Consider the following 17,276-nt stretch of genomic DNA (forward strand, 5'->3'; position numbering starts at 1 on the left):
TTTCTTCCTTCATTGACAAAAATATCGTTTAACTTGATTTAAACCGTTTCTACGATAAAACAACGATCGAAGAAAGGAAGGAAAGACGATTTTACCATTAACAAAACCAAAGAAATATCGAATATTTCATAAACTGAAAGAATTTCCAAAACGCGATTTATAAAAGAAAGGAGTAGAAAATTAAACCTAAAAATTAAGCTTTCTCGGCTTACAATTCGAGCGTGGTATCTTCCAATCGGCTTTCGAGTTTCAAAAGGGATCTGTCCTATTTCGGTGCAGATAGGAACGTATAGTACGAGAAGAAAGGGCAATGGTGGAAATTCAGTCGGGGCGACATCGATCGTTGCGGAAAAGACGAGATGGAACTGACGATGAGGTAGATCGATAGACATCCAGGGTAGATTTTGCGCGAACAACCGATCGCGTTTCCGCGAGCGTGCACTCGAATCTTGCGGAGGCGGAAAAGAGGAGTCGAATCGCGTGGTTAGATCAGAGAACGTTGTACGTGGTAGGTCCTCGTGATAAATCAGCGACGACCATTACCTACTCGACGGAGGACTTCCCTGCTCTTTTTTCTTTCGCTTCCGTCTGTTTTTCCTCTAATCGTTTTCGTTGATCGAGCATCAAGATTAAAGACAGTTTGACTTTTGGCTTTTTAGATTCTTGGTTTTTCGAATTTTTTAATTAAAGACATAACGATCCGAGAACAGTGAATTTATATTTAAAACATACTGACTAAACATTTCGAATTATAAATTTCAAATATATATACGTATTTTCAATTACACCTATACCAATCTGATCTATACTAATTAATTATATGAATTAATTCATTATTGCAATATATTAATATATCGTCGCTATTTTCTGGCCTTTTACAGATGGTACAGCTTCGATCGATTTCCGAGATTCTTTTGTCATATTTTTTTCATTACTACTTCCTATTTATAACACAAGAATATGTATATATGTGTAGTAATATAAGAATATAATTCTTATTCTTAATTATGACGGATTAATCTTATTTTTTATTAATTAATTTCATTTATAGACTCGTTACATGGTTGTTAATGTAATCGTGTACAATATACTCTATCACGTTAGTCAGCAAACAAACAAACTGACAATATGAAATATTAACTGGTTTCGTCTTCGTTTTGCTCCAGTCACTATCTCTATATGTATTATCATTGCCACAGAATTGTTATTGTATTTGCCCCGTTATGGACTTTAAATAAAACAGCGATAAGCGAGTCTTCCTTCTATGCACGCTTCAAAGAGCTTCGATCAACACGCTATTGTTGTTGAATATATTCAGCAGAGAAACCGAAAAATTCCATCCACGAAACCATTAAAAACGAAACCATCGACATACGATGAAAATAGACTGAGAGAAATAAAAGCGAACAATTGAAAGGCACAAATGAGCAACTGGAAAAAATAAACAACTAATTCGAGAATGAAAGCGAACGATCTAAAAATGTAAAAAAGCAATTGCAGAAAGTAAGCAGACAAATCCAGAACATAAATAAACAAACCTAGAATGTAAATAAATGGTAAAAAAATTTTCCAAAAAAATATACCCGTAACAATACCTGTAACAAATTTTTACTCTTGCGCTTTTATTCGCCCAATTATTTTTTATTTCTATCTTTACCGCTATGTTTTCTTTATTGCGGTTATTTTCTGTCTTCTCTTTTTTACTTTTACATTTTCTTTACTTCGATTATTATATCTTCCTTCTCTTATTCGCTGACATCGACATTTCGTGTTAATTATACTACACTACCATCTAGATTTCTTAGATTAATATCATTAGTTAAACTAATTTTAACAAGAACGATGCAACCAGTTACGAAGCGAGGAAAGCACATTTTAGAAAATAATGCACATAACGCAAGATGCGATGGTTCGTTCGTCTCGCAACTGACAAAAATGCGTTACAGTATTTGCACTTAATAACGTACGATACAAGCGGAATAAATTTGCAAATTAATGGAACGGGGGTAAATTCTGAGTGTACGTGCGAATAGAAAGCGAGGAATTCGTGGCTCGAGTGCTCGATGAAATCGTTTTGTAGACCATCGTTATGATTAACGACCGTAATGATTTTAAAGTCTCTAAGAAATTTTTGTACGACGAATTTCAGTAACAAAAACCAGTGAATGCAAATATCGAAGGTTCCAAACGTATAACGATGGTAATTAGAGGAAAAACATTCTATCGTATAAGTTTCCCCTTCGTTAGGATTTTTACTATTGTGTAATATTTCTGCTACGATGAATTTCAGAATATCAAGTTTTGTATTTCGAATTCGACAATTGATAAAGCTAATAATTGTAATAGTATTGTACGGTATCGTAGCGGTATTGTAGCTAGAAATATATTGTAAATGGATAAAGAAGACACAACGGTACCGAATAGTAGCGAACAGTAAGCGTAGATTTTTCGATTTAATATTTCTTGTACGACCCGATGTGCGTCAAGAGAAACGTGACGTTTCAAAATAGTCGCTGCCTCTTTCCGGAATTGCAAATGCAACCAGATCACGTTTGCAACTACCGGTACACAGAAATTTATTATATCCATTTCTGATGGTTTTAGTAAAAAAAAAAAATTAAAAAAAAGAGAAGAAAGGAAGCTAAATAATATCGTAGAATAAAGAAGCCGCAACGACAAACTCGTTAAACCTTCTAGGAAATTATTTTTCAGCTGTGAGAATAATTTTATTCTGATATATATCAAAATATTATCTTACAGACCGTGGATGTTTATGCACATTCGTGTCTTTATAAATACAGTGAAAGAGGTGTAATTTAGGAATGAAACGCTTTTAACTACTAAATATTATAAAGAATAATATACCTTTATAAATATAACAAATGCCAAATTAATCTTCGTCTACTCGTTAAATTTTCCACTTATAAAATCTTTGGAAAGCATTTCTCAAAGATTAAGATAAACGCTCCTGTTAAAATATCATTGCTCGCCGAACGTAACAATCTGCTCCAGTTTCTATTCTTCTTTTCCAATCTTCCTCCACGAGCAATTATTCCCAAATTCTACGTTTATCGATATTACTCGATATAATTAATCGAGCAACTATGTAATCGATTTCGGTTCTGATAATATAAAGATTCTGCCGTATATATACATTTATAAAGTTCAACGAGACGCGGACGATGCGATTATAAACTCATTGACGTCGTTGGCGCATCACGCGAGCCCATTTACCTACTTCTGCCTTTGCCACGCAACACGCTCTCTCTTTTTCTTTCTTTCGATCTCTCTGTTCGTCGATGCTTTCGCCATAGAATACGAAGAGAATGGCTTGCCACTACGCTAATTAAAATTCGCTACTTCTTCGAGCCAAACAGCCGCGCAACACGCCCATTCCTCGCGAACGAATCGATGGAATCTTCGCTATTCCTTGCCTATGGTTTATCGCATTTCAATCGGTTGAAAGGTGGACCACTTCCCCTTCGCGAGGATTCCTTCACGCTAGAAGAGCTTCGATAAGATTGGATCCAGGTTCCACGAGTTTATCGGAGATTCTGATGGGGGTTTTTACGGGGATCGTGGTCCGAAGAGGTTGTTTCGTTGAATCTGGAGAATGTAATCCTTTCTGTTCAGGAATTCTCTCTTTTATGCAACGTTTCTTTCTTTCTTTCTGTTTATCAGAATTTTCTTTATTCTTGCCTTTGTGATGGCGATTTAAGAAAATCAGAAGAGTATGTTTATTTCTATACAGGTACCTGCGAAGTATCAGATACAATACGAGAATATCGGATTAAGAGTATATAAAACAGAATAAACTTATTGAGAATGGAGGAGTCCTACGTATTATTAAGTTATTATTACAATATCACCTTATTGTTTTCTGCGTGTAATTGAATATTCTACTGTTGCACCGGCCATTCCATCGTGCAGATACGAAACGGAAGATATAACTAGTTTTCTAGCCAGTGATATCGTTTTACACGCTTACAAATTACTCACTTTTTTTATATAATAAGCATGTCAAGATGTAAGTTTATGTTTATAAGGTTCTACATTAATTTCTAAACTTGCTTCAATAAAATTCTCCGGTAATTTATTTCTTCGCCTATTAAAAACTGCCCGGCACGCACGTTAACAACTCGATAAATACTATTTATTATAAATTTCTAGCACGCACATATAAAAAGGCTCGCCACCATTGAATCAAAACCATTCTCGTCGCCATGTTTCATTGATAACCATCAGAAACGTATCTACCCTTGTTTAATGCCTCCCCCGATTCAACACGGACGTAGAATCGACTCGAAACGGTTTCACAGAACATGCATATAAATACATATAAATATATATGTATATATGAGAGGGAGAGAGAGAGAGAGAGAAGAGTTCTGTAATCAGTTCGTACGGCCGTGTTAGAAGTTAGTCTAATTAGTATTCCGCTTGGCGCGGCGGTACCGCGGGACGCTTTAGGTAAAGCAAAGTTTAGCTTCCTTAACGACGCCGCCTTTGGACTTCGCATGAAATCTGCAATTACCGGCGGTGCGCGGGCGCGAGCACGCTTGTGAGCGCGTGTCAATCCTCGCTGCACTTTATTGCACGCGATACAAAGAGCAAGAACGTAACGTAAAGTATGCAGTTTAATTAGGATCCTGTGCCGGCGCAGGTTCCCATTAAGCCATTTGCATGTAAACCGTTGGCGCAGAGTGGCCTGGACCAGGGGCCGTTACTGCAGCCTCTCTAATGGCAACGTAATTTCGTATACGGTGAATAAATATTCGTGGGAATATCGAGCCGACTGTTGGTCACGAGTAGAACGAGTATCGTGCAAAGTTTTACTATATTTTTCCTTCGTTTCCCCACACTTGTATATTTCCACGCCCGAGATTTGAGAGATTTAAAATATTCTTTCGCAAGTTGGACTGAAAATGGAACGATTCGTAATTTGTATTAAATTTTTTTAAATCAACGAATTATTTGAACGAATTATTTGACGAGTCAAATTTGAAATAAAGATTTTTTAAACATACAATTTTAAAAGATCTTATGAACATTATGTAATATCAAAAAAAAGGGGGGGGCATACGCTTGGTCTATCATATATTTAAGTTCGAGTTTCTCGGGATAGTATAATGCAGTGCCGCAGACAGATTGTCGTATAGGACCGGCGAAATGCATACAATGTAGCGACCAGCGTATAGTTCCAGAAACGTCGATTCGCCTTCGGTCCACTTTTTTTCACATACACAAGGAAGGTGCATACGCATCATAGGCGCGAACGGTGGCGTGACCCAAGCGTAGTGGGGGGTCGCCTCCGAGAGAAGACAAAAAAGATCGAAGGGCGAGCAGTACCATTTTGAGGAGTCGGAGAGTGAAAATCAAGTAGTGAGAGTGTTGCCAGCGTTGTGAGAGTGTGGTTCACGTGAAAGAGAGAGCGTTAGATCCGTTGTGAGGAGAGTTACAAATTAACTATTGCGTTGTCTAGACCATAATACGTTATTGTGATTAATTAACATCTGTACAATCCATTCATTGTAAATAAATCATCATTATAATATTATATTTACGATATTACAATTATGAAAACGAAGGTGCAGCAACTGATATTCTTATTAACTTTTTTTTTTATGAAAAATTGGAGATTGATCCGGTATTAAATTTTGAATCTCCTATCGATTAAATTTGAAATAAAAAGGTCCTAAATATAAGAAATGTTTCGAAAAAAATATATACAAGAGAATTTTGTAATTTTAATGATCGCTATTTCTATCGAAATTTTTATGTATGAATCAACATTTATATGAATAAGTTTACAATTAATTGACAATTTAAATCTGGATTTTATATAAATTGCCGAATATTCCTAATCGATTACCAATGTAACATCAGGAATTTTGGAATTTGGATAATGAAACGCGTGATTAGCCGCGCTCGGGAACTTGCAAAACAGTTCGGAAAGTCGGCAGGATACCACGAAGCCATTTAATTATCCTAAAAACATTTCTGCCGCAAAGACAATTTAGAACGTGCTTTATGAAAACTTGCGAGCTGTCCGCGCGTGAAATTTACCGATGGATGAGACCGGCGCGTTTCAACGGTGTAATAGTAAACGTTTCGTGGAATTCACTTCGATCGGAACGAAATATCGTTTCAGTAATTACCGTATATCGTCTACCATTGAATTTCTACAATTTCTACATTGACAAGACTTTATATGACTCCAGTGAAGAAATGTTCAAAATGTCTCTCCAACACTGTTATACGCATAAGCTCTTCGATATTTCGTTAATAGTTTGCGTTAAAAAAATATTTCTGTTTGAACAGCTACTATCTACTTTGTGTTCACATATGATAGTTGTTCGCTATCTCAATAATGGACAGAATACGTATTACGGTGTTTGGTATAACTAGGAACACGTGGTGTGCGAGGGAACAGCGTTGTATCGCAACAACGTAACAAAACAATTACATAAGATGGTATGGAACGAGTTACATACGGAGCAAGAACCGGAAATTTAATGTCAGTGCTGATGATACGGAACGTGGGCTTCGTATCATGAAACTGTATCTACATATATGTATATATATATATAAAACTCTCGATACTTGGCATAACATTTTTCCTCTCTTTTACATAGCTGTGCAGAGATTCTCAGTCTAGGATTTAGCGATTTCCTAGATATCTATGATCGATAAATCGATAAAAATCGATACGACAATAAGCAACGTTTCAGTTGAACAAATATTATGACTCTGCCTTTATGTCTAGCAAAAAGGAAACACACGAGACTTCGCTTTTATTGACTCGCATCCACAAAAGCTAACCTCTAAGAGGAACCGAAGATTAGATATTGAGAATAATAGAGGCCTCGTATGAATCGCTTTCTGAAAACACCGGACGGCTATAAATAAATATAAGCTCGTCTACGAGCAAATAAATATGCCTAATTCGACGAAAGAATCTCGACTCAAAAGATAGCACGCAAATACGTAGTAGTTCCGGTGGCAACAAAGCTGTTGGTCAAATGATACAGGTGTCATCCACTTAGCGTAAAGGTAGGTTAGTATTCGCTCCATGGCAAAAGAGAAACACGTGCAAAGGACAGAGACGAATGACATTTCTACAGATACACAATCGTCTACACAGCAAATAATTGAGCAATGTAAATGGCGGACTATATACATGAAAAAAGAACAATAAAAAATGACGTTGATGATGATTCAGCGAAGAAGAATATAAATCGCGTGCTAAGAAAAGAAGAAGAACGTAAGTGTTAGAATAATTAATTTTAGATCTTGGAGCTATCTCAAGATAGAAGCAAAAGCTATAAATGCAAACCAATATTTCTCTATGTTAAAGATATCCACTCCAAATTGCAAGAAACAACTTCGAATCGGTACTTCTAAGTACTAGTAGTAGTAGTAGATAAGAACTAAGAATCATGTACATGAAATTAAAAACCTACTTCTCTGGGTCATTTATTTTATTTAAGCCTTTAGATAATAACTCGTCACTCACCTTCTCTCGCTTTGAGGTACACAGTGTTTGCTACGATGTTCTCCAACTCCATCAATTCCAGCTTGATCGAGTTTACGCGGCCGAATCGATGGAGAGAAGCCTGGTGGGCGACAAACGAGAGGAAGAGCGTAGGCCTCGAGCGGAAGTCCGGTCGGCTGGTATAGTTTTCCGGGGTTGATCACCCTGTCGGGCTCCAGCAGACCAGCTCCCATCTGCGGCCCCAGGACACCACCAGGGCCGAGAAGTCCCCCTTCACCGAGGACCAAGGACAACAGGAAGGACGTCGACAAGCTGTTGGACGGCTTGGTCGAGTCAAGTCGAATTCGAGGTTCGAGGTCGTCCGGCGTAGGTCCCGCCGTTTCTGGTGCTGACACCGCGGGGAAACCACCTATCGAGTCGACTCGAGTTCGTTGGCCCCCTCTGCCGGTCAAAAACCGACGTTTCCCGCCACAAAGTATGCGTATACGTATATCGAGCAAAGCATGCACGACGTCAAACGGGTTACACGAAACCGGACTTTTCACTTGTCACACTGTATCGTGTTGGTTTCCTTGATTCACGGTGTACGATCCCAGGGTCAAGGAGCGGCTTTCTTGCGTAACGTTTATACCAGCGAGTTTCTTCCCTATCGATCGTGGATTTAGGCATTTACAGCGACGCGTGTCCGCATCGTGACCTTCTCCTATTTGCGAAAAACAGACACGCCGGATGAAGCTTCATGGGGATGAGGCGCGATCGGTAAGCCGTCACGGAATCAAGCATTCAGAATGCGCAGGATTCTTCTTCCACACGCTGTGTAACCCCTCTTTATCGCTCTTCCACCCCGTGACTGAGGACGAAGCTCGATTGCAGCGCGCGTTCACATTACAAAGAAACTATAGTGTCGTGTAATCACGTGCGACGATGCGTCGTTGCCTCTCTTTCTCTCTTTGGTATAGTTCGTGTCGCTTGCGTCTCCTTTAAATATCAGCAGAGATTGTGCACGAGACACACCGCTAACGATCCCCTCGAATAATCGTTACAACAGCAAATCCTAGTGGCGCGTTAGCATGCCATCGTAAAAATGTCACGTGTGTTCTGCGGATTCGCGTACGGACACGACACTCGTAGGCATGTAGCAGCAGTGCCTTTCACTTTAACGACGGTGCGAGAGATGCCTCCGCATGTGCTAGATGCTAGATCCTTCTTCAACTTCGGATCGGGGCTTCGATCGTCGATTCGTGAATGTCGAGAGACTCAACACCCACAGAGATTCGTTTCTTCCTTTCCCTCGATATTAGAGCTGCAACAGGCAGTTAGAGAACCATTGTAACCTCGCGTACTGGAAACACGAATTTGATCTTCGGCCTATGCGACGAAGATTCTTTCTATTTGTAAATTTCCGATCTCCTTACGTGCGGATGTCGCTTCGTCGAGCGTTTAATGTATTCCTCTTTGCGTCGATCTCTGATGTACGTTCTGGAATAAGATTTCAGATTGTTCGTGTTATTAGTGTGAAAGGATTCGCGAACGTCCACAGTGGCGTAGCCAATCGTTTCATCCGAAATCTCTACCGACACCACTTCGCTGAACATCGTGTACGAGAATTTTCGTCACTTTGATCGCACGAATATCAAAGTCAAAAATGTCGGATGCAATTTTTTTATGACGCTTTGCTTTCGAGAAAATTAAGTTTCAAACTTTGTCACGTATACTTAAACTTAATTAATTACGAACTAGGTATACGTAAACGACTACTTGCTTTACACGCGAAAATAAGTAAAAACCGTGAAATAAAATTTTTCCGTTTCTGGCCCCATTTTCTACAAGAACGTGTTTAGTTAGGAGTTGATCCGGTACACGCACGAGATACATTTTTAAATTCATTTTCCCCGATAAATCTGTACATTTTTTATTTATTTCCAAACGTAGAACAACTTGCTATCGATTATTTACTATTGTTTAGTTTAGAATAAACCAAGTTCAAGAATACTTGGCAAATTTTCAAACTTGATTTTTTCGAAAACGGAGCGTCATATAAAAACATTTTATTTCACGTTTTTGACTTGTTTGCCCGTGTACATTCCTCTCCATTTCGCTTATACCGTCAGTTCGGCGATGTATGCGTATGTACGTGCGTCTCAAAGGGATACGACTGACAGTAAGTATGCAAGTACACAGTCAGAGGACCATTGCCATATAAAGTGTTCGCTACGCCACTGGTCGTTTGGGACGGGAACGAGAGGATATCTCGATCGTCTGCGCCGGTCGTTCGTTTCTCCGTGTGGCGTGAGTGAATTTTAAAAATCATCATGCTCCTCGCACCTCCGCCGTACTGGTTTATCTGCCGCGCGCAACAGACGCACGCACTTATCGTCGCGCGTTCTGCATGCGAAACTACAACCGCGCACATGTGCGTGAACACTGGACGCAGCAGGTGCGCTACGGGGATAAAGATAACGACGCGACTAAGCGCACCGTCGGCGTAATATCCGACGTGGTAATCTAATAACTTTTTCCAGAACTCGATTCCCACCGATCGTCTCTCTTATTTTCTCTCCCTCTCTCTCTCTCTCTCCCTCCCCTCTCTTTTCAGGTATTTCTTTTACATGTACAACGTGGTGGCGGAAATCACTCTATGCGATATAGAACGCGAAAATTTTATCTGCGAATATAAATCGAGAACATGATACATTTACATTTTTCTTGCGAGATAGATAACGTGGATAGTTGAGTATTTAACTATAGTGCAACGCTATTCCATTTCCCGAGCGCTTCTAATTACAAAATTAGGCGGGTAATTTAAAATATTATCAAATTTCCGAAACATTTATTTCTAATTTTGGATACAGTTAGTAATTATAGCATACTTTTTCTTTAAAGAGTGGAAATCCAAATTTACAAATTATTCTGTGATGTACGCTAAAGAGGTGCAATTTGTTTAATATACTTAATGTCTTTGTAATTCTTTTATGGATATTCTAATCGGCAGAAATACTCAAGATTTCATCACTATACCCTCTATATCCCCATACCTCTATCACGGCCCAATCATGAACATAGCCGTCGAATCGACTTCCAACGGAATTAGATTCAAACTAGATGGATTCTCGTCAAAGTGGCTCTTACGACTTGCTGCATTACACCGGTAAATCCTATTAAACTGCGACGGCTAACGAATGGGTAACCCGACACGGGCTCTAAATTAAGTAACAGGCGAAAAAAGGAGGAAGTGGGGGGTTAGGCAGGAGGTTGGCAGGCGGAAGAGGAACGACGAAGATCGTTAAAGGTTTTAAATGCTTTTTCTCGATGACGCAATTCCAGTACCGTGGAACCGGATTAGGAAGCGGTGAGCAACGATGATAACGAAGAGGAAAAAAACCAATGACAATAAAAACGCTACCGCAAAGGAAATAACGATAGCCGGTATTTTCCCCTGACTGATTAAAATTGTTTCTTAAAAAATCACCTGTGTCCTATTGGATATTTGAAACATGTCTTCTGTAACCACGATCGTTTTCGATCCACCTTGTGTTTCATTTTTAAGCGTCGAATGGATAATTCGATTACTTGGGCCAGAGGTAATATAATATCCCTTTCCACGTAAGCGATTCTGTACTACACAAGCATTTCACTGCAGGTGACTAGAGTAAAACGTCGATCATATTAATCACCGGGCAGACTGAATGGCTGCGTTCTGTTCGTTTAAACGAGAGAAAATGGAAACGTTACCGATACACTGATATCAGGTTAACCGGTTAAGATTTTGCTTCGTTATCAATGAATATCGCTCCAAAAAATTAGTTCCATGAATTGTTGGGACGAAAACAAGGGTTACTTAACGAAGTGTTCAAGTGCTTTTTGATTTGTGGAGTTGATGAATGAGTTGATCAATGTAGCTTCTAGATGGTACAAATGTGAAAGTTCTTTCTATCTCGTTTAATCCCCTCTCTTCTTTACCAACCGATGAAACAATCGTATTGAGAGGAAATAAAATGCTCAGTGTCACGTACGGTTAGAAGAACGATTTCGAATACACACACAATACGGGAAACAGTGCTACCGAGGAATATTTGCTTCCTATCGACTGACTCGCGGCGGATTATGAACGGAAATAGAACCAATAATCGATCGATCGTGGTGGTGGTCGTTGCAGGTATCCAGGTATATATGTACATAACATTATATACGTGAAAACATTGATATCCGTTGAAAGTATCTACGATATATCAGCCGATAATGTGTTCCATACATAATAAACGGTATATACAGTCTAGTTCAGAAGTATTAGAATACTTGTTAGCTTCGTACAAAATATGATGATTCGTTTAAATGTTGGATTCGTACAAGGCAACGACGCAAAAATTTGTACGAAATATTATTTTACACAGTCAGAAGAGAAATATGATGAATATAAATTAAGAATCATACATATTATACACATACACACACATACATACATAATTTCCTGACTTTGTTTGTTAGAAAATTGTTACACGAATTAGATGTGAAACTGAAAAATGTTTATATTTAAAATCTCAATTGAAATTCGGAACTGAAAATTAAATAACGTAAGTGTCAGGATTGATCGAAGCAATGATTTGTAAGTCATAGTGAATGTAAATGAAAACCCATTTAGTTATTATACGCGAGTTATTACACACAGAAATAAGATTTTTCTTGTAACGTTGAATATGTCTACGTACTGTTTGTTTATTTTAAGATTGCACAATCTGTTTTTGCATAAATTTCAAAGTAGATAATGACTGTTAAATGGTATCATATATAGCTGGTGTAGCAGGCAAAGAGAGACAGAGAAAGGCAGAAAATTAAGAAAGGGTAGATGACAAGAGATCATAAAATATTAAGGGAAATAGTGAATAAGAAATTTATTGAGAAGAATTATATATATATCTTTCTATATATCTCTTCTCTCTCTGTATATATATATAATATATTATATATAATAATTTATATATAATTAATTATTATAATTTAAATATTTATATATATTATATATATATTTAATATAAATATAATTTATTTTTTATATTATTATATATTTTTATATTATAATTTAAATATTTATATATATATACATACAGAGAGAGAGAGAGAGAAGAGAGATATGTAGAAAGCGAGAGAAATTAATTCTTCCGTATCAACGTGAATAGCTCTCTGTCGGACAGGAAGAAGCTATCAACAACGCGACAAGAACCGACAATAAAAGTACCGACGGCACGCGCGCAGGAAATACGCAACTCGGTAATACGGAAACGAAGATCCTTTCAAATGTAAATCTAAGCTTCTATCGTGGATACATCTCTAATGGAATACTTGAAAGTGGTCGAACAGCAGGAAGTACGCAAAAATGTTACGCTGATCAGAAAATCAGAACGTCCGTATTAAATTGTATTGTATTATAGAAAGTAATTTTTAACTTGCTTCTAAATACATATATAACTGTAGAAACATCCATGTATCTAAATCAGAATGTTAATACTCGTTAAACTAGTCATATGAATATAAATTAATTCGGATTATTTGCTAAACAAGAAGATTGTATTTTAGACTCGGCACGAAACAGAAACTCATATTTTCACACTAATACATCAATAGAATATGATCAGTCGTAAAATGCTTAAATGCAGTTCCAGTTATATTAGGTAAATTAAACATTTCTATGCTTAATAGGTTAAATTCAAAGATTGCCACATGATTAGCATGTAATTACAATAACACTACTTCTGCCTTGGTGTACTTTTATTAAATTAAATTTTGATACAAAACAATTGATGTCATCTATATACTAAAAGCGAAAGAAATACTATATCGAGTTTGTATGCATGTTTAACGTAGAGTCGGAAAGAAATGCGGAAAGAAATTCTAATCATGTAAATAATTTAAAAAAGGAAATTGATTCCTGACTGTCGTAAAGATCTGTCAACGATCCATCGTAAATCTCATAAACGTTATAAACACTGCTTAATTCTACTATGTATTTATATATGAATTGCTATGCATACGTACTACCACTCGCATTTACATTTACAGTGATTCACACTATTTTAATCTTCTCCTCTTACGCTCAGATTGATGGAAAATTTCAACCATGAATTATCAAGATGTAAATTGTTTACGTATATTTGCCGGCTGTATTTGAACGTCAGAGAATTTGTAGAAATAAATATCGAATAATGTAACACCATTGATGCAGCGCTGCCTTCCAAGATAAGAATTGTATACCTGGTTGTCGAAGAAAGCGCGTAAAACGACGATAAGTTATGACTACGTTTTCTCCAGGAGCAAAGGCAAATTTTCAAGGTAATGTTACGTACCCCTCCATTAGAAAATAGGAATCGGTATCCCCGGGAGCAAACCACAGCGAAAAAGCACGCCGCCTGTCGATTAGATGCGATACTCATAAATATCGATTATCGTTAAGTTAGATAACAACGAACTATCGACGATTATCGATTATTTCCGATATTTTATCGTATGATAATATTACAGACTTTTTTTATTCACAATAAAATTGTTAATTAAAGATTGTAAAAGCTTGTAAAGTTCTATTCCAGTTACCTGATCATTTTACCATGAAATTGTCGTACTACTATAACTCTGGATTTCGTTTTTAAGAAACGATATTCATTTCATAAATTTAAAACTAAAGTACAGAACGAGTTATTATATCGAATACAGTAGAGCGAATAAGAATAAAGAAATTGGTACGATGAATACCAAAAACTATTCTGTAGTACAATAAGGTCCTAAAGAAAAATTGTAACTTTTTAAAAATGAAAATAAACAATTAAGATAAAAGTTACCAAAAATAATCGATATGCCATTGATATTTTTCCATCTCTATCCTCGGCGCAATGTACGTTTTTATTTTATTATATTCCGCTATATTGTTTTCATAGAAACTTACTTATTCGATCGATTATATAATTCCCATTACTCTCTATTACTTTCTCCGTTTCTTTCAACATTTTTCAAGCTTTTCAATCGCGTTTTTATGATGAGAATTTTTATGATTTTGGCGAGAAATAATCTTGGAGAACATTTGCTAAGCTCTTTATATGTATATCATATTTTTGGAATTCCCCTCACCCACCCACCATTAAAATAATATTACGACAATCTGAATATATTATGTTTCATAGTTTGTCAATTAATACCTATCAAATAATTTCTTTTTTAATTACATTACTCACATAGAGCGTAGAGTGTTATCTTGATGATAAGGTCTTTCTAATTTGACTTCTTCAAACGTTGAAAGGAAAAGAATATAGACTAACAAAAGTTATATCATTGGTTAAATAACTAGTTAAATAATTTTATAAAAATGGAATATAAGAATACATGGATACTTTGCGTCGAGCAGAATATAACAACGCGAGCAGACGCGGAAACCGCACCAATGAAAGGGGCGATTGAATGAGAGACAATGAACGCCGATGCGATGGCAGCGCGGGCGAGTTCATTGAGAGGGAGAAGAAACTTTTGCCCGCGAATCGAGACGCATTGTGGAATGGCAGACGTGTATTTCCCTGGTGTACAAGATGCCTCTTGTACACGTGAGTCAAATTAAAGAATCAAATAAGGGGAAACAGTGGGGTCTGTTTTACCATTTTTATCAATGCGGATTGGAAACGCTTTCCATCGCCGCATTTTGAGCGAACAACTTAATTTGACACTGTCGGTCTGTATTGCCGCTGTATATATTCTCCATTCCCCTCCTTCTCTACTTCCCTCTCTTTATGTCATTGCACTAGCGAGAATAGCAATGACAGAACTGTAAAAATTTGATAATATCAATGAACTGAATCATATTTTTATTTTGATATAATTAGAGAAATTGAAGCCAATTATGAGTACTTGGATCTTTCATATTTTGTTTATGCGTTATAAGCATTATGTACGATTTTGCATCTTTAATACGTTTTGTGCTCCGTAGGCAGTGAAAGTGGCGATAGATCGACAATAAAAATGGAAGAAAGAATTTCCATTCCATGAGGCGAAGGAAGATAAGTTTCAATCCGATATTTCAATAAAATGTTATGAATTAGATGCATTTTTATTTTTCTATAGTTAAATATTCTAAGAGAGTCCTTAACCATCGAACCTTCGTTGATAATCTTAATTATCTCGTGGCATGGAGCGCGTTAATTTCCCACACACGCGCAAACGTCCGTAATTTAGTAGTCTCCGAGGAAATAAAAAACATCTATCTTCCATGAACATAGAAACATTTAAACAATACGAAATATCCTTAGAGGTGACACCCGAAAGAAGCCCGCCTAAATATTCTCGTGATGGAAACGTGACTTTGCGACAACCGATCACGAGACGCCGCACCGCGCCGGCTCTTGAAATCTGTCACACAAGCAACACGCACAACCCATTATATGCGACACTAAAATAACCACCAAACCCATAACAAGAATATCATAAAATGTGAATATAGCTTATCTAAGCTATATGATTCTAAGCTTGGAAGGAAAAGGGAGGAAGTAAAGGACTCGAAAGATGAAAAGTGGAGAAAGACGCCGCGTTACCGACGGAGCGTGTCGTGTCTCGCACGTCATGGGCACGAGTCAGTACGACATCGTTTTGTGAAACACGAGACGGGCGTAAACGATCTCAGGATGATCTCCATGGGGGTACAGACCGGTCGAATTGGAGAAGGGAGGACATGTTATGGCGTTCGGTACATCTAGTATAATGTAACACACACCGATAGCAGAGCACCGCGCGGTCGTAACGGCGACACGAAGAAAGCGCAATGGCCGACCACTGCACCTCTGCTGGTTGCTTCGATCCTTCCTAGCCACGAGGATATTTCACACACTTGCTCTATCTCGTTCGAGGATCGGCACACGCGCATGACACGCCTTGTCCGAGACTTTCAGATAAATAGGAGCCCCGGATGTTTTTATTCCGTGTAACGAATGCAGCTAGGGACGGTTCGTACTGTCCGATCGTATGAACCCGCTGCCACTCGCACCAGACCGTCACGCACCGTCCCGTCCGCTGGATAGAAACCGACTGACTGACATGCTTCTTCTCGAGCCGCGATGCACCGCCACGGATGAGGAGGTTAGGTGGAGGGGACATGTTGGGATCCGAGGACGACGCGACGCCTCCACCCGATCAACGTACGACAGAGACACAGATAGACGCGCGGACGACTCCGATTGGGCGTGGTAGAGTCCCTAGACTCGTCTTCGGATACCGACCGAGGGTGCGATCTTCTTTAATCGACCGTTTGCGCGCCATTTATGAACGCGCTATTTGAGTTTTGGATGTATCGGATAATTAAAGAAAAAATATTAATACTACTTGACAAATGTTGCTTTTAAATAAACATCGAAAACATTTCTTAAACAGAGGAATGTGAAAGTGGACGGTAGGAAGTGCTATTTTCCGATGAGAAATGGATAAAAATTATTCGATATTCGTCAAGAATTGATTTAAAGCGATTATAAAGCAACACAACAAATAGCAAAAAGTTGTCGGAAGATACGGCGTACACATATGGATCTAAAAAATGGTAATTCTATAAAGATACAATACCTCCAAATTTTTCCCACGTTTAATTTCACCGATTTCAACTTTTCAAATATGTCGACGTTAATGAAATTTTAAAACATTTTATATAAAACACATGATATACGCATAAAGATATTCTATCGTAAGAGTTCAAATACTTTCATGAGATACTACATGAACATCGAAATTATCAATAGAGTTCATAAAGGAATATTATCACATAGAA

The 17,276-nt window shown here is 37.7% G+C and overlaps 1 protein-coding gene across 5 annotated transcripts in view; it reads right to left on the reverse strand.

The window, feature by feature from the left end:
* The window catches only part of Gprk2 (G protein-coupled receptor kinase 2), a 29,981-nt gene extending 13,357 nt beyond the window's left edge, over positions 1–16,624 (reverse strand). The window contains exons 1-3 of one of the 5 annotated variants that reach the window (XM_076624552.1): positions 16,236–16,612; positions 8,911–8,974; positions 7,517–8,798 (exon numbers count right to left, since the gene is read on the reverse strand). In XM_076624552.1, coding sequence (XP_076480667.1) covers positions 7,517–7,568 — 52 coding nt within the window. In that variant the 5' untranslated portion in view covers positions 7,569–8,798; positions 8,911–8,974; positions 16,236–16,612. Of the gene's footprint in view, positions 1–7,516; positions 8,975–16,235 lie in introns of all 5 variants that reach the window. The other 4 variants (XR_013060119.1, XR_013060120.1, XM_076624553.1 and 1 more) reach the window with 4 other exon arrangements.
* Positions 16,625–17,276: the final 652 nt, after the last annotated feature.

The sequence above is a fragment of the Bombus vancouverensis genome, chromosome 15 (genome assembly GCF_051014615.1).
Source record: "Bombus vancouverensis nearcticus chromosome 15, iyBomVanc1_principal, whole genome shotgun sequence".
Taxonomy (NCBI): Eukaryota; Metazoa; Arthropoda; class Insecta; order Hymenoptera; family Apidae; genus Bombus; species Bombus vancouverensis.